The sequence below is a fragment of the Vigna unguiculata genome, chromosome 5 (genome assembly GCF_004118075.2).
Source record: "Vigna unguiculata cultivar IT97K-499-35 chromosome 5, ASM411807v1, whole genome shotgun sequence".
NCBI classification, from domain to species: Eukaryota; Viridiplantae; Streptophyta; class Magnoliopsida; order Fabales; family Fabaceae; genus Vigna; species Vigna unguiculata.
The window spans coordinates 40,952,695-40,979,732 of NC_040283.1; the positions used below are offsets into that span (position 1 = coordinate 40,952,695).

Sequence of the window (27,038 nt, forward strand, 5' to 3'; positions counted from 1 at the left end):
CTCGTGAAGTTTATCGTTATTTTTATAATAACTTTTATCAAGTAAATGACAATTGGAATATAAAGTTTCATCCCCACCAAATTTCAGTAAATCAAAACTTATGCGTACAAGTCGCGCGATATCAAACAATTCTCTTTTTTTGTTTTTTTTTCTTTCTGCTATGCTATTATATTTGTTATTATATTGGGAAGCATACGAAAGTGTTACTTCATAAATAGTATACTGTATTTCACAGAAAAAATTGATTATTGCTAAAGACATATATTTTTTTCATCTCTATAAAAACAAAAGTCTTAAGTCTTATTTAATTAATTTTCAACCACCACTTTGTATATTTTCAATTTATCAAACAACTCATTTTTGTGATTAATTAAATATACAATAGTATTAAGAGAAATTACTTATAAAAATAATAAAATATATTTTATGACCACATGTTAACACGTTATTAGTATACATCACGGATCAAATGAAACAAATTAGTTTTTGTATTCATGCACTTATGAAAAATTTTTCTTGATTCTTCGCTTCGCTTGGATACAAATTTCATATTTTATTTTAAATTAACAAAAGTCCTATAAATAAAATAGTTTAATTACTCGTATGGTACCCACTTTGGTAGATGTGTATCAATTTGGTACTCGGTTTTAGAAAAATGTCAATTGCATCCCAATTTTCAACTTTTGAAAAAGTGCTTTAATTAGGTCCCTTTCAAACGGAATTGACAAACGCAGTTAATGACGTCCACATGTCAGTCTGTGATTTTTTTAATTTTTTTTTAAATTTTTGAAAACAAAATTAAAAATGCCACTTGTCATGTCCATGTGTGTGACATGTGGCATTGTCAGTGCCACGTGGCATTGCAATGCCACGTGGCAGTGTCATTATCAGATGTCGTTGATTTCGATTTAGTCTCCATATATTTCTTTTTAATTTAATTTAGTACATACTTATTTGTATCTGATTCAATTTTGTCCCAATTTTTTTTAATAATTAAAATATTTTTGTAATTCATTTTTTATAAGATTAAAACTAATTAAGTATAAATACTTTTACAAAAAATTAAGTACTAATATTTATTTTGTTTCTCTCAATTTCAGACCAAATTTATTATTTGTATAAATGTTATACTAATATTTTTTTATTAAAAATGACTTTTTAACATATTACTTTATTAATTACTTTTTTATTAAGTACTCATGTTTTGTTAATTATTTTTTTTTTCCAAAATAGAACAATAATTTCTCTTACTAATTTTAAACCAAAATTTTTATTTGTATGAATGTTATACTAATTTTTTTTATTAAAAATGACTTAATAAAATGACTTTTACCACTAAATTTTAATATAAATATCAAATACTTATTTTTTGTAAAAATTTTATACTTAATTACTTCTAATTTTATAAAAAATAGATTTTAATTATTAAAAAAAATTGGGTCAAAATTGAATCAAAAACACATAAGTAGGGACTAAATTAAATCATTGAGACATATATGGGGACTAAATTGAAATAAACACAATGACATCTGATAATGACACTGACATGTGGCATTGCAATGTCACGTGACACTGACAATGTCACGTGTTACACATAGGAACCTGACACGTGACATTTATTTTTTTTTTCAAAAAATAAAAATACAAATTTAAAAATAAAAACAACAAAAAACCACATACTGACATGTGGCACGTCCTTAACGTGTTAGTCAACTCCGTCTGAAAGGGACCTAATTGAAGCATTTTTTCAATAATTGGGATGCAATTGATACTTTTAAAAATCAGGTACCAGATTGACACATCTCTACCAAAATGGGTACTATACGAGTAATTAAACCAAATAAGATTAAGAGTCTTTATAATTTGAATAAAATTCAAATTCAAAATACCAAATCTAGCCTACTACGTATTACAACTTTAAATATTTTCAATAACTAAAGATTGATGTCTAGATATTTATTAATAAAAAGGATATAAAATTTAATTTAAATAAACCATGACAAAATATGGTATTTGATAAACATATTATATATATATATATATATCCTGCTTTTATTTAAATTGATAGAGATATCATATATTTATATATTTGATTCTTTTTTATTATTATCAAATATTTTATTTTATTTGGTTTTACTTTTCCCTATGATGGGACATTGCACTCTATATATTGAACAAATGTTCTAATAAATCAATAAGCAAGCAAGTTCTCATTGAGTTGTTTTTCACCAAACTTTTCTTGGACATTTTTGTACGCATTCTTTCTTCTTCTTCTCATGGCTTATACATATCTAACATGGTATCAAAACCAAGTTAAAGCCTATTCTAGCGAACTTTCTTGGACATTCTGTTCCACCCGATATCGGGCCGCTAACGGACCATCCACTAATTTCTTGTCCCACGCTAGTGGTGATCATGGATTGAATTTTTAGTGATCCAATCCACGTCCATTTTGGATTCAAATAATTGGATTAGATTTTCGATCCAAATCCATTTTTTCAAAAAAAGTAGATTGGATTTTTTTTAAATCCAGATTCAAATATTTAGATCAAGTTTAAATCCAGATCTAAATATTTGGATCAAGTTCAAAATCCAAAATCCATTTTTCATAAAATAAATTCAAATTAAATTTTTTAAAACTTGTGTCCATAGGGCTGACACCATAGACTTTGACAGATTTTTTGTCGGAGCCAACAAGGCCAAATTTCAGCATGGGATGAACTTGGATGACTTTTGAACGAATTTTGGTCGGGAACAACATGACCAAATTTGGGCCAAGGTCGACTTGACAAAATTTCAGTCGAGATCGACTTGACTGAATTCGATTGAATTTCGGCTAGGGTCGATTTTGCCTAATACGACCAAATTTTGGCCAGAGCCGACTTGGCCAAATATGGCCACATTTGGGCTAGGGCCTAATCAGTCAAATTTCGGTCAGAGTTGACTCTACTAAATTTGTCGACCGAGACCGACTTGACTGAACATGACCAATTTTCGATCACAGCCGACTAAGTTGAATAGAGTCAAATTTCGTTCAGGACTTACTCGACTGAATACGGCTAAATTTGGGCTAGTGTCGACTCAACCAAATTTTGGTCATGACCAACTCGACTGAATTTGGCCAAATTTAGGTCAGGACTGACTCACCTAAATATGACCAAATTTCGGTCTTGATCGACTCTGTCGAATACGACCAAATTCAGACTAGTACCAACTCGGTCAAATTTTGATCGAAGTTGACTCGACTGAATTTTGACCGGAGCCGACTCGACTGAATTTGGCCGAATTTCGGTTGTGGCCGACTCAGTTGAATACGGCCAAATTTCGATCGTGACCGACTCATTTGAATACGGTCAATTTCATCCTAGGCCGTCTCAGCCGACTCACCTAAATCTCAATTCGGGCCAACTCGATTGAATTCGACCGAATTTTGACTAGAGCCAACTAGGCTAAATACAGCCAAATTTTGGTTGCGGTTGTCTCGGCCGAATACGGTCAAATTTTGTCTAGGTCGACTCAGACCAATGCAGTCAAATTTGGGTCGGGGTGAACTCAACCGAATACTTCCAAATTCTGTCCAAGACTAGCTGGGCCAAATTTCGATCGGGACCGACTTGATAGAATTTGGCCTAATTTAGCCAAATTTTGTATAGGGTCACGCCAACTAAATCAAATACGACTAAATTTGGGCTAGTCCGTCTCAACCTTTAGCGTAACCTAACCAAAAATATAAACTAAAAATTTGGATTGGATATTTTGGATTATCCATTTTGAAATCTAGATTTAGAGTATGGATATACAATTCATAAAATGTAGATCATATTGATATCCAAATTCAATAAAATGGATTGAATTTTTAATAAAATGAATATTAAATGGATTGGATCATAGCAAAAATGGATTGGATCATGAAAATTAGATTTTTTTCCCATTCTTAGTTTAACTTTTTAGATCATCCTCTGCTTCCTTCCACTCATTTAAGAGTTTAATAAATATAAATTATTGTTGTTATACTCATAATTTTTATTTTTATGTGTTAAATAAACATTAATTATTACTTTTACCCTCATTTTTTTATTCTTTCAATTTTGAATGTATTTAATCTCTTTTTATTAATACATTTATTTACAAAAGTATAATTTAAATTTGTTAGTACAAATGTATGGATACATTAACAATTCTTTTATTAAACTTCTAAAACTTTTAATTAAATTGTAAGCTTTAAAGTTTATGAATATAAATTTACAGGTTTAGTGTTTATGGATGTCTCACGTCGCACGTCTCAGGTCTCACGTCTCACGTCCCACGTCCCTCGTCTCTCACATCCCACGTCTCACGTCTCACGTCTCACGTTCCACGTCTCACGTCTCTCATCTCACGCCTTTCGTTTCACGTCTCACGTCGCACGTCCCTCGTCTCATGTCTCACATCTCACGTCCCACGTCGTCTCACATCTCACGTCTCACGTCCCACATCCCACAGTCACATCTCATGTCTCACGTCTAATGTCCCACGTCTCATGTCTCACATTCCACGTCTCACATTCCACATTTTATGTCCCACGTCCCATGTCTCACGTCTCACGTCCAACATCCCACGTCCCACGTTTCACATACCACGTCTCACGTATCACATTGCACGTCGCATGTCTTTGACTTCTCACGTTTCACGTCTCTCGTCTCACGTCTCACGTTCCACGTCTCTCACGTCTCACGTCCCCGTCTCACGTCCCACGTCTCTCACGTCTCACGACCCACGTCTCTCGTCTCTCACGTCTTATGTTCCACGTTCCACTTTTCATGTATCACGTCTCACGTCCCACATTCCACATCCCACATCCCACGTCTCTCACATTCCATGTCTCACGTCTCAAGTCTCACTTCCCACGTCCGACATATCACCTCTTACGTTTCACGTTCCACTTCTCATGTATCACGTCTCACGTCTCACATCCCACATCCCACGTCTCTCACATCCCACGTCTCAAGTCTCACTTCCCACGTCTCCCACGTCTCACGTATCGCGTCTAACGTCTCACGTCCCACGTCTCACGTTTCACGTAACACGTTTCACGTCTCATGTCTCACGTTTCACATTTCATGTCTCACATCCCACGTTCAACGTTCCATGTCTCACATCTCACGTACCATGTCTCACGTCCCACGTCTCACGTCTCACATTACACGTCGCATGTCTTTCACTTCTCACATCTCTCGTCTCACGTCTCACATCTCACGTTCCACGTCTCTCACATCCCATGTCTCACGACTCTCATCTCTCACGTCTCACATTTCACGTTCCACTTCTCACGTCTCACGTTTCACATCCCACGTCTCAAGTCTCACTTTCCACGCCCCACATCCCACGTCTCACGTCTCACTTTCAACTTTCCACGTCCCACGTCCCACGTCCCATGTCCCACGACTCACGTCCCACGTCTCACGTTCCATATCTCATGTCTCATGTCTATGGTCTCACGTCTCACGGTTCTCTTTTCACGTCTCACGTCGCACGTTCTTTGACCCACGTCTCATATCGCACGTCTCACGTCGCCTATCGCACGTCTCTCACGTCTAATGTCCCACGTCCCATGTCTCATGTCCCACGTCTCACGTCTCACGTTTCACGTCTCACGTTCCACGTCTCACGTTCCACGTCTCATGTCTCATGTCTCACGTCTCTCGTCTCACATCCCACGTCTCACGTCTCACGTCGCACGTCGCATGTCACACGTCTCTCACGTTTCACGTCCCACTTCCCACATCCCACGTCTCACGTTTCACGTCCCACGTTCCAAGTCTAACGTCTCACGTTCCATGTCTCATGTCTCACGTCTCATGTCTCACGTCTCACGTCTCACGTCTCGCGTCTCACGTCTCTCGTATCACGTCTCTTGTTTCACGTTTCACGTTTCACGTCTTACGTTTCATGTCGCATGTCCTCTCACATCTCACGTCTCTCGTCTCATGTCGCACGTTCCACGTCCTACGTCTCACCTTCCACGTCTCACGTCATACGTCGCACGTCTCACATTATTGCACTAAAATACTTGATTCTTTCATAAAATAATGGTGCTTTGGTTTACTGGTTGCAGTATAGCTGAGGTTTTTATTTGCTGTTTATCCTTCTTCAAATTTCTTATTGATCGAAAGAAGAGAAAAAATATTATTTTACCGGAAATAGGAAAACGAACCTTATGCAACAACAATAATTTGAAGCTTTTGCAGATGTATGCTATCATTACATGGATGATTTTAAAAAATTGTTTAGATGTTGGCAGACAATATTTTTTTATTGGTTTTTTGTTCTGACATTCAATATGCAAAGAGATGTGTCACAAAATTCTAATCAAGGATGAGCAACAAATCCATTTTTTATAATTCAATCTATTTTTTCTATGATCTAATCCATTTAATATCTATTTTATTAAAAATTCAATCCATTTAAAATCCATTTTATTGGATATGGATATCAATCTGACATATATTTTATGAATTGGATATTCATTCTCTAAATCTAAATTTTCAAAATGGATAATCCAAGATATCCAATCCAAATTTTCAGTTTATATTTTAGGTTAGGTTAGGCTAAAAGTTGAGACCGACTAGTACAATTTTAGTCGTATTTGATTGAGTTGGCGTGACCCTATACAAAATTTGGCCGAATTCTATCAAGTTGGTCTCGATCGAAATTTGGCCCAACTGGTCCTGGACAACGTTTGGAAGTATTCGGTTGAGTTCACCCCGACCCAAATTTGACTGCATTGGCCTGAGTCGACCTAGACAAAATTTGACCGTATTCGGCCGAGACAACCGCGACCAAAATTTGGCTGTATTTAGCCTAGTTGGCTCCAATCAAAATTTGGTCGAATTCAATCGAGTTGGCCCCGATTGAGATTTGGCCGAGTCTGCCCTGACCCAAATTTGGTCGTATTTGGCTGAGACGACCTACGGTGAAATTTGGCCGTATTCAAATGAGTCGGTCACAATCAAAATTTGGCCGTATTCAACTGAGTCGGCCACAACCGAAATTCGGCCGAATTCAGTCGAGTCAGCTCCGATCAAAATTTGGTCGTGTTGGCCTCGACCAAAATTTGACCGAGTTGGTCATGGCCTGAATTTGGTCGTATTTGGCAGAGTCGATCGCGACCAAAATTTGGTCATATTTAGGCGAGTCGGTCCTGACCTAAATTTGGCCAAATTTAATCGAGTTTGTCATGACCAAAATTTGGTCGAGTCGGCACTAGTCCAAATTTAGCCATATTCGATCGAGTAAGTCCTAAACGAAATTTGACTATATTCAACTTAGTCGGCTGTGATAAAAAATTGGTCATGTTCAGTCAAGTCGGTCTCGGTCGACGAATTTAGTGGAGTCAACTCTGACTGAAATTTGACTGATCAGGACCTGACCCAAATGTGGTCATATTTGACCAAGTCGGCTCTGGCCAAAATTTGGTCGTATTAGGCAAAATCGGCCCTGGCCAAAATTCAGTCGAATTCAATCAAGTCGATCTCGACTGAAATTTTGTCGAGTCGACCTTAACCCAAATTTGGTCACGTCGTCCCCGACCGAAATTCGTTCGAAAGTCATCCAAGTTCATCCCATGCTGAAATTTGGTCTCATTGGCGTCGACAAAAAATCTGCCAAATTCTATGGTGTCAGTTCTATCGAAAATCTAATCCACATCCATTTTGGATCCAAATAATGGATGTGGATCCAAATTTGTGTCCATAGGGCTGACACCAAAGAATTTGACAGATTTGGCTGAATACTTCCAAATTTTGTCCATGAGCAACTTGGTCAAATCTCGATCGGGATCGACTTGACATAATTTGGCCTAATTCGGCCAAATTTTGTACATGGTCACGCCAACTCAATCAAATACAACTAAATTTGGGCTAGTTTGTCTCAACCTTTAGCCTAACCTAATAAAAAATATAAAATAAAAATTTGGATTGGATATTTTTGATTATCCCTTTTGAAAATCTAGATTTCGAGAATGGATATCCAATCCATAAAATATATAAAATGTAGATTAGATTGATATCCAGATCCAATAAAATGGATTTTAAATGGATTGGATTTTTAATAGAATGGATATTAAATAGATTGGATCATAAAAAAGATGGATTAGATCATAAAAATTATATTTTTGTCTACTTTTATCCCACGCACGAGATGAATATACCTCAGCGTAAGAAAATATGTTGGAAGTCTCATATCAATTAAAAATAAGTCCAATTTCCGGTATATAAATAGAAGCGATCCTCTTAAAAACACCACGCTCATAATGATAATTCCACTGGACTAGAAAAACAACTTTTATAATCTTGTTGGACTGGTATGAAGTCCTTATAAATGTTTTCTAATATAAAAAATATGAGAAACTCTATTTAAAACAAGATAACTTTTAGACGACAACTTTATCTTCATTTGTCTGTCCGAAACTTATGCCATGCTTTCATTCCCCATACTCACGGTATATGTGTTTGATCCATGATATAAAATATAAAATATAAAATTCTAAATCAGCACACATTTAGTACTCTTTTACTTTTCTCTTACTTTTATAAATATTTTAGATTTAATAATCGAAATAAGTAACATTCATCAATCCATTGAAAAACAGTCATCTTATATTAAAATAGAAATAAAATTAATTAATTTAGAACACGTATTATTTAAATATTTAAAATAATGATAATAAATTCAAGATTTATTTGACACAGTTTCTATCTTATATAGGTACTTCAAAACTTTAATAATGGACATGATGAATATAAGTTTGAAGTGTCTTCCATAATTTATAAAGTTTGCAACTATATAATGAAATAATATATTTATATGAGTATATATATATATATATATATATATATATATATATATATATATATATATATATATATATATATATATATATATTGTAGAAATTAAGAATATCGAAGAAAATTGTTTCCATATTACTGTAAAATTAACATAGGACATAACTGATCATTTACATCAAAATAAATTAAATTATAAGTTAAATGATTTTTTTGTCTTTGTATTTGTCAAGTAGTGTTAAATTGGTTCTCTAACTTTTATTCATCTCAATTTGATTATTATTTTTATAAAAATGATTCAATTTGGTATTTACCGTCAATTTTGACCAAACGGTACTAAAATCAATGTCATATGTCAATTTATGATTTTTTTAGTTTTTTTTTTAATTTTTAAATTTTTTACACATGTCACTTCGCAGTTGTATCACATGTTAAAATGATTCAATTTGGTTCCTATATTTGTTTTTAGTTTCAATTTAGTCCCAATTTTTTGTAAAAATGAAGTAATATTGTTTCTTCTTAAATTGAGACTCAATTTACTTTTTTATGTAAATCTTATGATGATATTCTTACTAAAATTGACATTTTTATTAAATATTTGTAGAAATATTTTTAAACAAATTCTTTTTTTAGTTTTATTATTAAACAAAATTAAATCGAAAACCTAATTTCAATAATTAACTATTTTGTCATAATATATAAAGGCATCAATGTACCATATTATACAGACTCAGTAAAGATTAAAAATTAAATAATTTGTCACACATAGGTTTAGGAACTAAATTTCAAGTTAAAAAAAAAACAAAGTTTAAAGTTTTCTATAGAATTTAAAGTTGATTTAAAAATATTTATAAAATATTTTAAAAAAAATATTAATTTTAGCAAGAATATCATTATAAGATCTATACAAAGAGTAAATTGAGTATAAATTTAAGGAGGGACAATATTGTTCTATTTTTATAAAAATTAGGCTAAATTGAAACTAAAAACAAATATAGGGACCAAATTAAATCATTTTGACATGTGGCATAATTGTGAAGTGACATGTGTAAAAAATTAAAAAAATTAAAAAAATATATCATAAATTAACATGTGACGTTGACTTTAACCTCGTTTGGTCAAACTAACGACAATGAACAAATTGAATCATTTTTACAAAAACAATAACCAAATTAAGAAAGAAAAAACTAGAAAACCAATTTGTCACTATGTAACAAATAAAAATATCAAAAGACTAATTTAATCTATACTCTTCAAACCGCTGTAAGGCCCAATTTTATTTTCTGCCCTAAAGTTCAAGGGTTGGCCTTAATCTGTTGGGCCTCAGGGTTGGCCCATAGGGTGCTAAGGCCCTAAAGTTGCTAGGGTTCCCTTTCAGCCTCACTTTTACGAAAACAGAACCTAAGAAGTTGCCCCTTCCTTTTTAGAACGCTCTGCTAGGGTTGGCCGTCAACTTCCCGAAGCGAACTTAAGCCCTTCCTCTCCATGTAAGTTGCTTCTGAACTCGTAGTAGCCTTCCTCTAGTTTTATTTTCGACATTTCCGTGAAGCTAATCTTAGTAACCTGTTCTGTTTGTCCCACTGTTTCCTTTCAGCCACTGATCCTTGTTCCTAGAGTTGCTGCACTCTTGTTCGGTGTCGAGGTCGCGCAAGGATAGTCTACTAGCTTATTTCCAGGTAAGGGAAGTTAGGGTTTTTGCCAAATCTATGTTTCTTTTGTGATTGCTTGATGATATTGCATGATTTGATGGGATGGTATGCTATTGTAAGTTTATGAGATGATATTGCGTTGGTTTGGTGGTAATATTGGACTGTTGCACGAGAGAACATTGTGGGCACTGATTTTCTCGCCCAAGCGAGCATGTCTCGCCTAGGCGAGATCAACAGGGGCTCGCCTAAGCTGCTTCATGCGAACAATCGCTCAGGCGACCCACGTCCTTTTTTTGAGCGAGCAAGCAACTCGCCCAAGCGAGAGGGGTCTCGCCTAAGCGAGATCCCGCATGGGGCTACTATTCCCCTTTTTGAGCCCTCGCCTAGGCGAATGGGGCTCGTCTGAGCGAGACCCTTCAGCCTGAGCGAGGAGCTAGGCAAGGCAGTGTGACACTGGTTGTTTATTATTCTTGGATGATTGGCACTTGCTTGGATATGATTATTATGATGAAAAACATGTGATGAACTGTTATATATATGTGTGATATGATTCATGAATGATGAATGATGGGTATGGTATGAACTTGGCATGTAAACTAAATGAGATGGTTGGTGTTAAAGTGGCATGGTATTGGCATGAACTAAAATCCCATATCTATGGTTTGGGAAAAATGGATGGGTATGGAACCACTGGGAAAGAAACGAAAGAGGTGAATTATCAAGAGTTGGTATGTGATGCATATGTATGTGTGTGATAAGTCTTTCTTGATTGGTCTGGTATGCTTGGTCTGTGTCAGTGCGTAATTCCTTGGAAATCTCTAGGTGGGATTCCAGGGTCGTGCTTCAGTGGTCATGACGTAATTCCATGGCCCCTGTTAGTGGGTGTCCATGGTGGTGTCCCATCTATATAACTTGGTAAGGATTCAAGGTAAGGATTGCATCTGACACTCTAAGGAGTCAGTTAGTCTCACTTAGAGCGGATTGACTCCTATGATGAGAGTAACAGGAGGCCTGAAACTCATTAAGGGCTAACCTTGTGTGTGAGTGAACTGATTCATTGTAACACTTGTAACACATAGCTCGGGGGTGAGCACAGGTATCCACCACAAGTGCAAGCATCCGCTGAATCCGACCAGGTTATATGTATCTGAATCAGTCGAGTCGAGTCTTAGTGTATTGATTGAAAGGTCATAACATGCTTGGGTGGTATTTGTATATTGGACTATGAAGATATATTTGATTGCATGATAAAAATCTTGTTGGCTCTAGCTTACCCTTTTTGCTTGTTTGATTGTTTTGTATGTTGTTCTTCTATCCTTGCGATGATCATCAATTTATTTATGGGAGCAGACGTGGGAGGTACTCGAGGTCAACAGAGGAGGGATGATTCCGCTGCTTAGACTACATGGGTTGGACTTTACCTTCTTAATGGGCTTTTCTATAGGGCTATGGCCCATATACCTGACTGTCTCTTGATTTATATACATTATGTTAGACTTTTTAACTAAATTTTCCTTTTGGGTATCGTGGTGTGCCTTGGGTTGTAAGGAGTCAAGTTTTAAACTCCAGGATTGCGCTATTATGTTATCTCTATGTGACGCTTCCTTTAGTTTCGTTTATTAAATTAAATGGGGTGTTACAACCGTAAACGAAGTTCTCCAACTAAAAAGTAGTGAGTGCACAATAAAGACTCTTTGGATGATTAATTAGTTGAATATAGGTATTTGTTTTGAAATTAAATGTAAAGGTGGGTATTCTGCTCATCACTAAAATCTAATTAAGATAAATTCTCTAAACTTTCAAACAACTTTTCAAATAATCATTGACCAAAAATTAATGTGATAAACTTGAGAGACATAACTTTCTTTTCAAAGTTAATTTAAAGTTTAATTATACTTTTAATTCTCTAATTATTTAAAAAATTCAAAAAAAAAAACTCATAATTCTTATTTAGTACAATTAAGTCCTCTAAATTTTTAAAATAATTGAATTAAATCCAAATAATCCATTCGTATTTAATTGTAATTTGAATTATCCAAATCCAAATAACACCATAAAATAAATGGTTGAATTAAATTTAAAATTGTTATACTCAAATTATGTTGAATCAGTCAAGTTAGATCCGAACTTGACCTCCGAAAAAAACTTACGTAATAAATATTTTTTTTAAAAACTGTAAATTATTTTGTTGATGTTGTCAACGACTTTTTATTACAAAATTTATTGTAAGAAAATCAAACTCAAAGGTAAGTTAATTTCTAATTACACTTCAAAAATCTTCACTAAAAAAATTAAGAATAATTTTTCTTTCTTTTTCTCTTTCTCTCTCTCTGTTTGATGTTGTAGTTTTAACCATGAGTATTTGTTTTTTTTTTCACCGTTGAAATAGTTTACACAGAAACTTTATACATTTAAACTTATTCCGTGTAGAAAGAACAAAAGCAACACTCATCACTCCCGTGAAGCCAAATTAATCCTTTGTCACCAATTTTTTACATAAAGGTGAAGGAAGGATAATTATCATGTAAATACTTATTGTCATTAATATATCTTCATCTCTGATTTTTCTTTTTCTAAAATGTCATACAATTATTTTTCTTTATAAACTGGTATATACAATTATTAGAATGAAAACCACTTTACTTTTACTATTTCTATAAGTTTTGAATGAAATAAAACCAATATGTTGTTCCAATAGAATAATAAACAAACTATTTATTAACAATCAAATCAGTAAAGTGTAAAACATTTCACAGAAAACTGTCTCATGATTTGTCACTTTTTCGCACGCTTGAAATGAGAGTACACGCTTGCTTGAACACAATAGAAAAAAGAAAACGAAAGAAGACAATCCACAGAAACAAAAGAAGCCTCTGTGTCTGTCTCTGTGTTTCTTCTCTCTCCTCCCATAAAGTAATTAAAGAGGATGTTCAACTTCCAGGACCATTCTTGGTTCACTGCATTAAACTCTTCCCAGGAATTACTATCATACATTATAAAATATCCATACAAATACAATTTCATTCAACATATTAATATAATTTAATCTTCTTTAACTAAGCACAGTGTGCTGTCAATTCTTTTACAGCTTTGGACCCAGATTTCAATCATATTTCAATCTTAATAGCTTCACATATTTTTTCTTGCTTTTGTTCAAAATCATGTAATTAAATACAATATACTTTAACAACATTAAATTATGACAGTTTTTTCATCAAGTAAAATTAATTCCACAATTAATCAAGTCCATGCAATTAACACTTTCGTTTTATACATAGCATACTTTTAGCATTTTATTTAGTTATTCATAATATAAATGAAAGATTGCATATAGAATTAGAACAAAACATTACATATTATTGCTGAAGATTCCATACAAATTAACCACAAATATAAGGCTAGAACACGAAAAAAGAAAACATCTATGGAGTTGCAGGTATTTACAGAAGCAATTTTGTGAGTAACATGTTCGATAAACAAGGAAAGGAATGAACTTGAAACTGCCACTAAAAATGCAAAACATGTCATGTCATGTGACTCAAAATTGCTTCTTCTCTACCAAACCAAAAACCCTTGAAAAACAAGTAACAAAGAAACTTGCTTGCTGAACCTACAGAAAAATAAAGCACTCCAATGACACGTGTGGGTTCTCTAATGACTCCTTAATCGAACCGCCGTCGTTTCTCTGCACGACATCTTTAGTCACCGGAACCTTCCGCGTCGGCGACCGGATATTACTCCGGCCTCCACGCGATGGTGACCTCGACCGTCGGATGGACCCCTGGCCGGAAAGACGGCGTACCTGATCAGAATCTCTCCGGGGAACCGGCCGTGACCTCACCGGAATTTCTGGCTTTCTCGCCGGAGATTTCTGCCTCCGGTCCCCGGAGCTGATTCTATTGCCGTTCACGGCGTAGGAACGCTTCCGGTTCCGAGTTACGTTGCTTCTCTTGCTTGTGGCTTCATCTTCTCGGTTTTCTGTGACCGTCGTCGTGGTGGCGGTGGTGGTGGTGGAGAAACTCTCACCGTTGCTGCATGTTTCCGACACAAGAGACACTTCCTCAGGTTCCAAAACTTTTTTCACGGGCACCTCTGGGGGCTGAATAACGGGCAATTGGGTCTTCATCTGTGGCTTAAAAGTTGGAATTTGTTGCAGTTTGGAGATGGGTATTTCAGAAAGAACCTCTTTCACATATTCCTCTTCAAGGGGTTGTGGGGTTCTGATTCTGCAGTTTTGTTGAAGGGATCCACGGTGGGGTTGTGGGTGCTGAGGTTCATTTTGGGGTTGGTTGGTGCTGAAGCAGCAACCCATTTGATTTTTCAGAACAAGCGAAGAGTTTTGAGTTTCAAGTTGCGACAACGTTATTGGAGTAGTGGTGGTGGAAACAAAGCAGTGTAGAATGTTGTTGCATGGCTTTGGTTATTTGGTTTTGAAAATTTTGATGGGTAAGGGAATGAAAAGTGGAGAATTAACGGCTATTGAAATGTAGGGTGAGTTGGGGAAAAAGGTTGTGAGAGGAGAATAGACATTGTAAGAGAAAAAGTGGAACACAGAAAAAAGTTGTAACTAGTGAGGTGAATTTAGATTGAGTGAAGCAAGAACATGGTTGGAGCTTCTTAAATAGCTTTGATCTTGCTCTGGATCAATCACACACTTGCATCCAACAATCTTAAATTCTGTCTATGCTATTATTAGGAAGAAATTATTTTTTGTTTGTTACTTTTTCAAATTTTTGTGAGAAATGATTCGGTATATAGTGTACCGAATAATGTTAACAAAGTTCAACATAATTAACTAGTAAATAATTGAGCTTTTTAAATAATAATCAAGCGAATGAAGAAGAGTTTGTATTTTTTGTATTTATTTTGTATTAAAAAATTGTATTGCTATGGACAGGTATTATTTGCTCATAACTTTGGCGGGATAAAATCTAATCTAAACATTGTATATTTTCCTTTTAACTAAAAATATATTTTGAATTTAATGTGATTGTAAATGTTTATTACTTGCGTGCTCTGCATGGGGCAATTAGTAAGCATGAATGTTCCATGACATTCATAAAGGTTGAGCATTCTTTTTACTGATTTGTCCATATAGAAGAACTTAAAAAAAGAAAAAAAAAATCAGTAAGGATAAAGTATTACCTTGGATTCTTTTAAGTAAATTATATATAAGTGCATGGCTACGTTTTCAAAGCACTTTTGGGTCATTTTTAGTTCTTTTACTTGAAAGTTTTGTTTCAATGTTTGAATTTATAAGGTTTTTTAAAATTTGAATGATGAATAATCTCTATTTTCAAAACTTCATTTATCATGGTGTTTTCTTTTCAATAATTTTTTTCTCTAAATATTTGAAAATGAGACTTTCTTTAAGTAATTCAAATTTAATTTTACTTAAGTCAACATATTGGTATATAAAGTTAACATAGATAGTTATTACTAGTATCTGTTTATATTTCGCATAAAAGAAGAACACTCTTACACAAAAGCTTGTCAATTATTATTTTCTTGCAAAGCAAAAAATGATATTTGATTAAAAAATATCAAAGAAAAACTTTTGTATTGGCTCTAGGAACGGTTAGATATTGAATTCATTTTATGACATCATATTTATGGGCCACGCTTTGCAATAAAAGCTAGTTTATGATACAACCATGGTTATAAAACTCCATTCGAATGTAGGGTTTATTAAAAGAAGGAAATTGCAGTTTGAAACTGCTTTTGCCAACCCTTTAAACTGAAGGAATTCAAATTCCAAATCTTCGAAAACTACGCGATGAAGAAAAGTGAATTTTTACGCTATTTAATATAGTTTTTAGCGCTGTTTTTAAATAGGCTAAAATTTCGCACGTTTTCTGAAATGGTAACACTTATTTCCTGCATAATAGGACACTCAATGAAATAAGATTCTCTCTGAAAATGTCATATTATTTTCCCTTTCAGAAAATGGAAAAGTTGAATTCAAAAGTGAATTCTGAAATTTGATGCAAGAAATTGAGAAGGACGAGCTCAAAAGGCAATACTAAAAGTTAATGCAAAAATGGGAAAAGATGATTCAAAAGCTAAACATGGTGGCCAAGGCTGTCAATATCATGCTAAAGAACGTAAGGAAAATAAAGATGGAAGCCTTTTGAATTGTCACTTAAGAGAGATAGTAATTTGATTTCAAATCCAACAAAACTAATACACAGAGAAAGCTATGAATACTGTGAAAAAAATTTGGTGGTTGTTTGAGTAGGTTTTTTTTAAATAATTTGTAAGCTATGAATTGATTTTGTGTTAATACTAATTTTATTAGTGTCTCTATCCATGCATAAATATACTTTATATAAGGTGGGAAATCAAAATTTCACTAAAACCATCAAATCTAGTAATTCTTGTTATTATGTCAAGATCTTACTCAGCCTAATCCTTAAAATGAAATTATATTACATTGATATTTGTTGTTCTCGTGTTTATATTTGTAGAAAAGTTAAATGTTCAAATTTGATATCTAATTAATTTCTATTTTCATACAAATTAAAATTTGATAAGAAAACTGAGAAGAAAGTGGGTGATTTTATTATTGTAATTATTAAAAATTAATTTCCCATTTCGGTCTACAATATTCACATTTATAAAATTCTAAATGCATTTTCAAAGCACCATAATCATGACTAATAATAAAGAAACATATTGATTTTTGTTTCTTAAACATCTCAATTGCAGGATATTAGTTTTATGAATTCTAATTATACTTATTGGTGCTTTGTAGGTATAAAGATTGCAAATTTTTGGTTTCCCCGTCATTATTTTATTAAAATAATTTAATTATATTTTCTATTATTTACTACCCACTGGTGAAAAAAATAATAATAAGATATCACAATTACCATAACTAAAAAATAAACTTTTTTACACAAAATGGTACAATCTTAAGGTGCAACCCGTGAGAAAACAATTACCTTAACCTGTTAAGAAGGGTTACTTCTCAAATAAATTTTAAACTTTTTAATCATTTTTCAAAAAAGAAATCCTGGTCTTACGGAATTCTAGAACTTTTAATATCTATATTGATAACCACTAAAACTGGCCGATAAAAAAAAAAAAAAAACCAATAAAACTGTCCCAATATGCAACCAAAATGCCAATATAAATTAAAACGAATTGTTATTAGAGCAGTAAAATATAAGCCAATCTGAAAAATCTGTAAAATAAATATTTTGACATAAATTAAATCAGTATTATTTTTATTCAGTTCATTGAATTTGTGGATTAGCTGGACTTATAAAATAATAATTATAGTTTTTGTAATTATGTTACTATATCTAAAATTAAAAAGTATTTTCATTAATATAATTTAAATAAAAAATACATATTTTTTTATATTTAAATTATTTTCTTTTTTACAAAAATGACAAAAATAGCCTATTGGCATTGAATGGGACAAAATTTTATTAATGTGGTTTAGTCGAGCTGCCACTTTTGGCACCTCTATTGATAGCTAAAATTATTATCTTATGAAGCTTTCCATCACCAAAAACTGAACAAACTTAAATGGATACCTTGGACTCCATATAAAAACAAAGGTTGCAACCCTCTCCACACCTTCTCTTCTGATCAGCATCAGTTTGTTCAATTCTAATAGACAATGAAAACAAAAACCTCACCAAGATTTACCCCAGTAAGCATTTTACCACGATGTACACACAACCCCCTAGTACAAGGGATACCCCAAAACTTTCCATATTTCCACAGATTTTATATGCTTTAGGAATGTATTGTAACCAAAACTGATTACTCAAAGTATTCCAACTTTCAATTGTTTTACCTTCAGTCCCCACAAGATGTTGAGAGACAGGCACTAGCCAGCCTGTCATAAGTCCCAACCCAAAAAAAGAATACCTCGCCAGTCATTGCTGTGCTGGGCTATCCTTCTGATGAATGTAACGGTTACACTAAACATGGCTTCAGGACAATTTGCCAGCACAATTATATAGGCTCGCAGTAGTACGCTGCTATAAAGCTCAGTGAGATAAGTTTGAATGTTAACAACCAAATAAACCCAAATTGAGATAAAATCAACACTTCAACAGTAATATAAACAGAAGCTTTTAGGCAATTTCTCAAATAAGAGGAAAACATTTATTGCTTTTAATAACTACAGAAACTGGTATGAGTGAGTACCAGTTAAATAGAGAAAATGAGTACACGTATGTGAGAACATATACAATCAACTCTGAAATCTGCACTTTCCAAATAATAGGTGTTGGGGTTGGGTAGAACGCTGAAAAAAAAATGGCAGACAGCACATGCCCGTTTATAGATTTTCACTCATATTACACGTGGCATGAGCATCAACAACATGTACTGAGCCTGCGCTCCTTACATATAATGCACATTGGAGTGAGTAAATAAAAGAAAAAATGATAATGGATCAAGAGGATGTCAGCTTTGAGGGAGATGCAGCTCGATCCGATTCAATCATGGATTTAATATAGAATTCACCTGCTTTGTATGAAGACCTCACCATGGGCCCTGATGCCACATATCGAAAGCCCTAATGCAAAGTAGAATCAGTTCGTCATTCATACCACATGATAGCTATAATTAAATACCATATGCAACTTTTATAGTATTACAGTTTTTCCACAAATCATCATGATGCTGGATGCAACAATTAAAAGGAGAGAAATCTTCCATGATTGCACTCGCTTGGTGATGAATAAAAATAGAATGTCAGGTAAATATTGCTATTGGCAGGTCCCCTGGGTCCGGGTGTGCTAACTCCTAAGAATAAATAGGTAATAACTAGCCTGAATTTACCACGGATTAGCAAGATGCGATTATTTTACAAAAACTGAATGAGCAAAAATGATGCAGGAGATGTTTTTCATATGCCCCAAATTTTGAGACAAGAATAAATACAGGCAAGAAGCTCAAGTGTGAAAGTTTTAAAGCCACTCAAATATCTACTACGCCGAGATAAGACATGAAACAACAGAAAATTAGTATCGTACATAACTGATATTTAAGATTACATGAAGGCCAGAAAAATTGATGAGAAAATATACTATCACTAATTACTGTTGAAATTATTGGATTTTTGGTACAGAGGGACGAAAATGAAAGAATCAGAATAAGGAGTTGGATTAAGAAGATAAAACACTAATTCTTTTTTTATGCCAACACTATAACATAACCCTAGCTAAATAAGAAGTCAAGTCATGAAATATAGGGAAATCTGGAAATCAAAGAAATAGCAAAAACACATATCATACTTATCAAAGGAAAAAGAAAAACTAATCTAAAGATAAAATCTCAAAGGTACTCTAAAATATTTTGATACAGTCTTAGTGTTACAAGATATTCATCATACATTCTATCAATTACTTTTGGAAACTGCTATGGCCAAAAGTACCTCAGTATCATTCCTAGGGTTTCTAGCTAGAGCATTTAGAATTTAGTCAGTTTGTTCATAGTGAGAGGTTCTTTTTATAAGTCCTAGTTAGTTGCTCCGTTAGTGGATGTACTGTTCCAGATGTTAATGATATCATTTAACCCTTATAGTTTGATTTTCTCAACCAACTTCAAGTACCATGATTGGATATGCCCAAGATTTTCGCCAAAGATTCCGGGTAGTCTCATTGAATCCCTCTATCAGCTGTTTCCAGAATAACAACCAACCTGTTAAATCGGTTGTATTCCCTCATGCTATGGGGGTTAGGCTAATTACCAATATACTAGCCCCCAACATCAAGCCGTTAGTTTGTTCATAGTGATAGGTGCTTTTTATAAGCCCTAGTTAGTTGTTCTGTTAGTGGTTCTAATATCCCATATGTTAACCGATATCATTTATCCCTTATAGTTCATATTTCTCAACCAACTTCAAGTACCATGATTGGATATCCCCAAGATTTTCACCTAACATTCTGAATAGTGTCATTGAATTCCTCTATCAGCAGTTTCCAAACATCATAACCAACCAGTTAAATAGGTTGTATTCCCTCGTGTTAAGAGGGTCAAACTAATTACCAACACAGCCCCCCAGTGTCGAGCCTAGTGGCGTAGAGACTTAAAGAGGTAGTATTTCCTTATGATAAGGGGTCGGGCCAATTATCCCCCACAGTCGAGCCTAGTGGCATTGAGACTTAAATCAGTAGTATTCCCTTATAATAAGCGGGTGACTACCGATACAGAAAACAACTAATTATGGAATATTAATGCTATCTTTTTCAACAACTCCTATGAATTCCCAAAAAAATGAGTATTTCTCCAAACAAAAATAAGTTAAATACAAACACATGAACAAAAAGACTCACCATTTCCATGCCAAGAGTCTGATACTTATCAAAGGCCTCCGGTGTAACATATTCAGATACTGGCATATGCCGCTTTGAAGGTCTCATGTACTGCCCAAATGTCATTACGTCAACACCAGCCGCTCGGACCTTTTCCATGGTCTTCACAACCTGGTCAGGTGTTTCACCACAACCTAACATTATTGAAGTCTTAGTGAGTGTTCCAGCAGGAGCATATTCCTTGGCCATCATTAGAACTTTTAATGACTGCTTAAAATTAGCACAACGATCCCGTACAACATTCTGTAGCTCTTCAACTGTCTCGATGTTATGTGCAAAAACATCTAATCCTGATTTGGCAACCTTCTCTACACAGTCATCATCTCCTCGGAAGTCCGGAGCTTCACAACAGCAATAGTGCAAAAGTCATCAAAGGAAGAAATTTTGATTAGTATTTAGAAAGGTTTTTAACCAAGCATAGTACCCTAAATAGTTCTCCATCTCAACAAATATACAATAAGATTGATACCGATATATAAAAATGAAAATGCAAAATCAAAACAAATTTATTCTCATTGACCTGTAAACAAGATATCTTTTTAACTCTGTTAAAAGCCATACCGTTAGCATATCACATTTCAGGAATAAAAATACTATGTCTATGAAATTCAGCAATAGACATTGCATGGGAAATTAGCACTATAGGTACCACCTAATATCCGACACTTCATTTTCTAAATAGATGCTTAATTTTTTAAATAGAACTAGGTGCCCACCTATCAGGATTAGGCTTGGCTTGGTTTGTTTGTTATTTGATAGAACCAGATGCCATACTATTTTCAGAAACTATAAACATTCAAATGCATACCTAGGGCTTCTATCAGGATATTAGGCTTCAGTAACTTCAGCTTCTGCACTGTTTCAGTAAAATGACCACTCCCTTGATCAGGTAAATCATCACGGTCAACACTCGTTATAACCACATAATCCAGACCCCATGATGCAATTGCTTCAGCCACATTGGTGGGCTCATCAGGGTCAGGTGGCGGAGGAGTCCTAGATGTCTTAACATTACAAAATCTGAAAATTAAAAACAAATAATTAATGGAAGTGTTCTTGTGAAAAACCCAATACATAAAACTAGAATGAGTCGTGGGTAATCATTCAAACCTTACCTGAGGTTAGTTCTTATTACATAACATTCAATACTTCTTTTGGGAAATTACACCTACCTTCCTTGCCAAGCAATGATCGTGTGTGTAGTTTCCCAAACAAAAGGATGTAATGTGTAAAAAGCACTACCCGTAAGAGAAGTCAGTGTATCACCCCAAAGTGCAGTTATAGTTATGGATTGAACGACTAAATTTTAACATGAAATTGTTATACTTCCAAACTCAAATTTAAACATTATATTAGAGCCTATTTTAGGAATGTATTCGAGATCTCACGTTCACTAATGATATGACAAAAAATATATATACAAGTTTGGGACAGGTGAACTTCATGAGATAGTTTATGGAGTTGAGTAACCAAAATTGTACATGCAATTTATTACAATCTCAGTCAATTATTCGTGCTAAGCAAGTAAACAGCTCAATCTGTAAAACATACTTATTGCTTCAAGCAAGTACAGCATTCCATGTCAGTTTTGCTACTCCAAGGGCGAGTCCTAGGTGCTCTACTTATCAATCAAACTAAAACACACCATGGATTATTTACTCTACCTATTTATCCATGTTTCCCCAAAATCCACTTTCAAAACACAAATAAATGCACCAATTACAAAAATAAATAAATAGTTGAACACATAAAAAGAAAGCGAAATGATTGGACTATAACCTGCAACCTCGAGTACAAGTGTCACCGAGAATCATGATAGTCGCGGTAGCAGTGCCGGTCTCGCCGCCGGACCAGCACTCGCCCAAATTAGGGCACCGAGCCTCCTCGCAAACAGTGTGAAGCTTCAATTCGCGGAGCTTCTTCTTAATCTGTACGTACTTCTCGCCGCCAGGGACGGCCTCCTTCATCCACTTCGGCTTCGGAAGCGGCTTCTTCTTCGTCCCAACCTCTACCGAGTACGCGCTCTCCGATTTCAGCGCAATGAAGTCCGACAGAGACGGCGACTCCTCCGCCAGCCGGTCCCGGAGCCCTGCCAGAGTATTCGAGAATTGCGACGGCGCCGCCGGAGAGGTTGCAGATGATGAACAGAAGAGTCTCGCGGCGCATTTGATGCTCCCGGCAACGCTTCTAATCCGTGAATGCATCATCATCTCTCTCTGTCTGGAACAAACACAGATCGCGTTACGCAGATAGAGAGCAACATGAGGACGAAGATTCACGCAAACTCACACCAACCACCCCCTGGGCCTCAACGTTGCTCGGAATCATTTTGGCCCAACTTTTTTATTCTATGGACCTACATTACAATAACGACCCATTTTCTCCGAATATATACACCCAAACTCTATGAACTCTGGACTTCTAAGTTCATAGTCGATAGGAAGGAGATGAAAAACATTAATATCTATAACAATACAAAGAGATTCCCTTCATACTAATTATACTCTTTATAATATAATTATTTATTAAATTTTTAAAATTAACAATTAATTTTATTTATTTTCTATAAAATTATTTTTCTTTTTTTTATTCATCAACAATTAATTTCTTTATTTATTTCACTTTATTTTAACAAATATAAATTTATTTTATATATTAACTTAATATCATTACATTATTATCACCTACTAACATACTATTATTCATATCTAAAAAATATGTACACATATACTATAGCGCATGTATATACACTAATATAAGAGGGATACGATAAAAAGAAACATCTATTTTTAGTTCGACAATATTTATTTGATCGATGTTGTTTTTACAAAATGGTTCACACTTAGTTTCGGCTATTCTCCATGTCAAATGGGTATTCATTTTTCATCTTTATTAATTTATATGATATAAAAATATAATATATTTATTCTTCTTTTTTAATCTTATCATAATATTGACCAAGTATAAGCCCCATTTTTTTTCAGTTTTAAAACATTTTGGGTCTGGCCTTTTGGTGAGCCTAAGACCAACCCATTTGGGGACCCCAATACCCCTTTCCGGTCCCCTAATCCTTATTTTATGTCTCATTTCTAAAAACAGATTTCTCCTTTTCTCTACTTTCCGAAGTAAGGAGCTCTGTTAGGGTTTCACTCACGTTACTCTACGAGCTAGCCAAACTTATTTTACCTCCAAATAAGTTGAGTCTGTCGTTTCTTCCCCTTTTTACCGTGTAGGGTACGTTGGTTTGGGTTAGGGTTCATCCTCATGCCTGTATTTATTTTTGTATCCACGTTTCAGTTCGCTGTTTGATTTATGGAGTTGCAATGTTTCTCTGTTAAGTGTTTGCCATCGTTTTCTAACATTATTCATGTAAGAGGTAAGAGAAACTAGGGTTTCACGTTATTTCTATTTTATGTGATTAGTATTTTGTGGAATATGAGATAAGATTGGGAAAAACGTTATTTTTTTGTGTATTTCCAAGTTAGGGGTTCAAATATTCATGAAACTGTGATATTTATTTTTCTTATTCTGGAAGCGTCGAGTGGTTGCTGGGCGAGTGCCTTGGTCGCTAGGCGACTTTGCCTTTTTCTAATATGCGCAGTTTTAGTAAAATTGAATTTCCCGACTCATTAACTGTTGGATTGAGCTCAAATTTGGACATTTGGTTCATAACATGCTATTTTGTGGTTTGACCGGTTGGATAGTCGATTAGATATCTGTAGATTGAGAAATGTGTCACATATTATTGTAGTGATTTTGGTTTTGTGATAATAAATTTTCTTAGAAATTTTGGTGTAAGAATTATGGTTGTGTGTTATACTTGATTATATGGAATTGTAGGTACTTAAATGTTGGCACTCACTTATTTGGGATGAATACTATTTTGTGATATATGTATGTCATGGTATGCATTTATAAAGTATGAGATTAAATGAAATATTGTTATGTTGAGTATGAAATGGAAAACATGACTTGTTTGGTTGGTGGTGGATTGGCATGAGACTTGAATGATTGAGATGACATGTGGAAATTGTTGGTAAAAGAGTTTCTAGTGAAATTCTTGGTGATGGTAATTAGTGTGTGTAACATCCCTTTTTTTTAATAAACTGTATTATTTATTTTAAATCAAGCAATTAGAAAATCTTATATTTTTACTAATGTTTCATATTTTATCTAAATGTAGTTTAAACATTAAAAATATATTTTATCATGATGTAGTTTTTACTTATTGAAAATAAAAAAAAAAACAACAAAACTAATAATATATACATACATATATATATATATATATAAATACTAGGTAAAAATATTTAATTAAATAGGTGTGTGTAAAAATAATATATATGAATTTTCTAAAAGAGATAAAAATATATATAAAAAAAAAGTAAAAGGAGAAGAAGGGATAAGAAGAAAAGAAGAAAAGAAGAAAAGATAAGAAAAAAAGAAGAAGATAAGATGAAGAGATAAACATTATCTCTTCATTAATGTTAGTAATGATGTGTATAGCACATGCTTAGCTTAGCTTATGTATATATATACATATGGAATAATGAAGGTTACGGGAGAAGTGAGAAAAAGTGAGAAAGAAAGAAAGGAGAGAGAAAGAAAAGGGAAAGAGAAAGAAAGAAAGAAGAGAGAGAAAGAGAAAGAGAAAGAAAGAAGAGAGAGAAAGAGAAAATAGAGAAAAAAAAGTTTAGAGCAAAGATTCAAAGAGATCCTAGTCCTCTTCAAATATTATTAGTGTACTCTTCAATCAATAAGGTAAGGGGGAATGAGGTTAAGCTTTTATATATTAATCTTGATAAGCTCATGGGTTTTATATTAATCTTTTATTTATTTTGACTCATATATTATTCTATTTACTTTCATTTAACTTATTTTCATTTGTTATCCACTTATATTTATTTTATTTCATCTGATCCTGTTTATTTATTTATTTTATTTAATCTTTAGTTACGCACTGATCCTATTTATTTATTTATTTTATTTTATTTATCTCCAGTTACGCACTGGTCCTATTTATTTATTTTATTTTATTTATCTCCAGTTACGCACTAACCCTATTTATTTATTTATTTTATTTATCTCCAGTTACGCACTGGTCCTATTTATTTATTTGATTTGATTTATCTCCAGTTACGCACTGGTCCTATTTATTCATTTTATTTTATTTATCTCCATTTACGCACTGATCCTATTTATTTATTTTATTTTATTTACCTCCAGTTATGCACTAGTCCTATTTATTTATTTTATTTTATTTATCTCCAGTTACGCACTGATCCTATTTATTTATTTTATTTTATTTATCTCCAGTCACGCACTGATCCTGTTTATTTATTTTATTTTATCTCTAGTTATGCATTGGTCCCATTTATTTATTTCAATTAATATATCTCCAGTTACGCACTGGTCCCGTTTAATTTATATTTTTGTTATTTTATTTATTTATAATGTTATAATCCTTATCTAATTATTTATTTAAAGTTCTTGCTTTGATTCTTATTTTATCATTATTTTATGATAAAAAAAATGTGAAGTGGAAGTAAATATTATTTTATTCAGTGAGCTTGAATATAAGAAAATTACATGTACATTTTATTTTATGTTCTTTGTGTATAGTTTATACAATGACATGATTTGATAGTCATCACATTTTATGACCTTTGAAAATATTCAAGAGTATGTCAGTTGAGTGAGAGTTAAGTTGGTTTCAATAAGTTGAGATTAAACCAGTGTCAAAGTGTTTGTATTTGGGAAGTCACAGTTTGGTACACTGCGGGATGAAAGGCAGGGACCATGGTGGGGTCTAAGGAAGTTTTACCAAGTAGGTGAATATTTGGATAGTTCAGAATAGTGCACTGGACTAGGATATTCATAGGCCAAACTTGGGACTATCTGATACCTGCTCGGCATCGCCAAGGTTAGGTAGTGAGTATATATCTCTTTTGTGAGCCGATGAATGGCTAATATTCTCGAGAAAGAAATAATTATGATTGTACCAATATTTTATGAGAAATACTCAACTACCTAATCACTTCCCAAAGTAACTTTTGATGTTCATATTGGATCATCAGAAGTGGAATATGGATCCATATGTCTGGTAAAACAAGATCAAGTTTTGTGGTTGTAGGTCCAAATCTAGGCCCCCGGCGTCTGTATTGTTTATTGAGTTTATTAAGATTGATATTTAAGGCTTATAAAGACCTCACTTCTTTCATATTTTT

General features: G+C 33.8%; 2 protein-coding genes across 2 annotated transcripts; both read right to left on the reverse strand.

Annotated features, from left to right (window-relative positions):
• Positions 1-14,081: 14,081 nt before the first annotated feature.
• On the reverse strand, positions 14,082-14,783 carry LOC114184721 (muscle M-line assembly protein unc-89-like). The gene has a single exon (XM_028072031.1). It carries the CDS (start codon positions 14,781-14,783, stop codon positions 14,082-14,084), a length of 702 nt encoding a protein of 233 aa, XP_027927832.1.
• Positions 14,784-18,562: 3,779 nt separating this feature from the next.
• LOC114185345 (lipoyl synthase 1, mitochondrial-like) lies at positions 18,563-23,225 on the reverse strand. The gene is made up of 4 exons (XM_028073013.1): positions 22,591-23,225; positions 21,620-21,831; positions 20,773-21,152; positions 18,563-19,010 (listed from the first exon to the last, which is right to left on the reverse strand). Exons 1-4 carry the CDS (start codon positions 23,019-23,021, stop codon positions 18,888-18,890), a joined length of 1,146 nt encoding a protein of 381 aa, XP_027928814.1. The 5' UTR covers positions 23,022-23,225; the 3' UTR covers positions 18,563-18,887.
• Between the last annotated feature and the right edge of the window lie 3,813 nt (positions 23,226-27,038).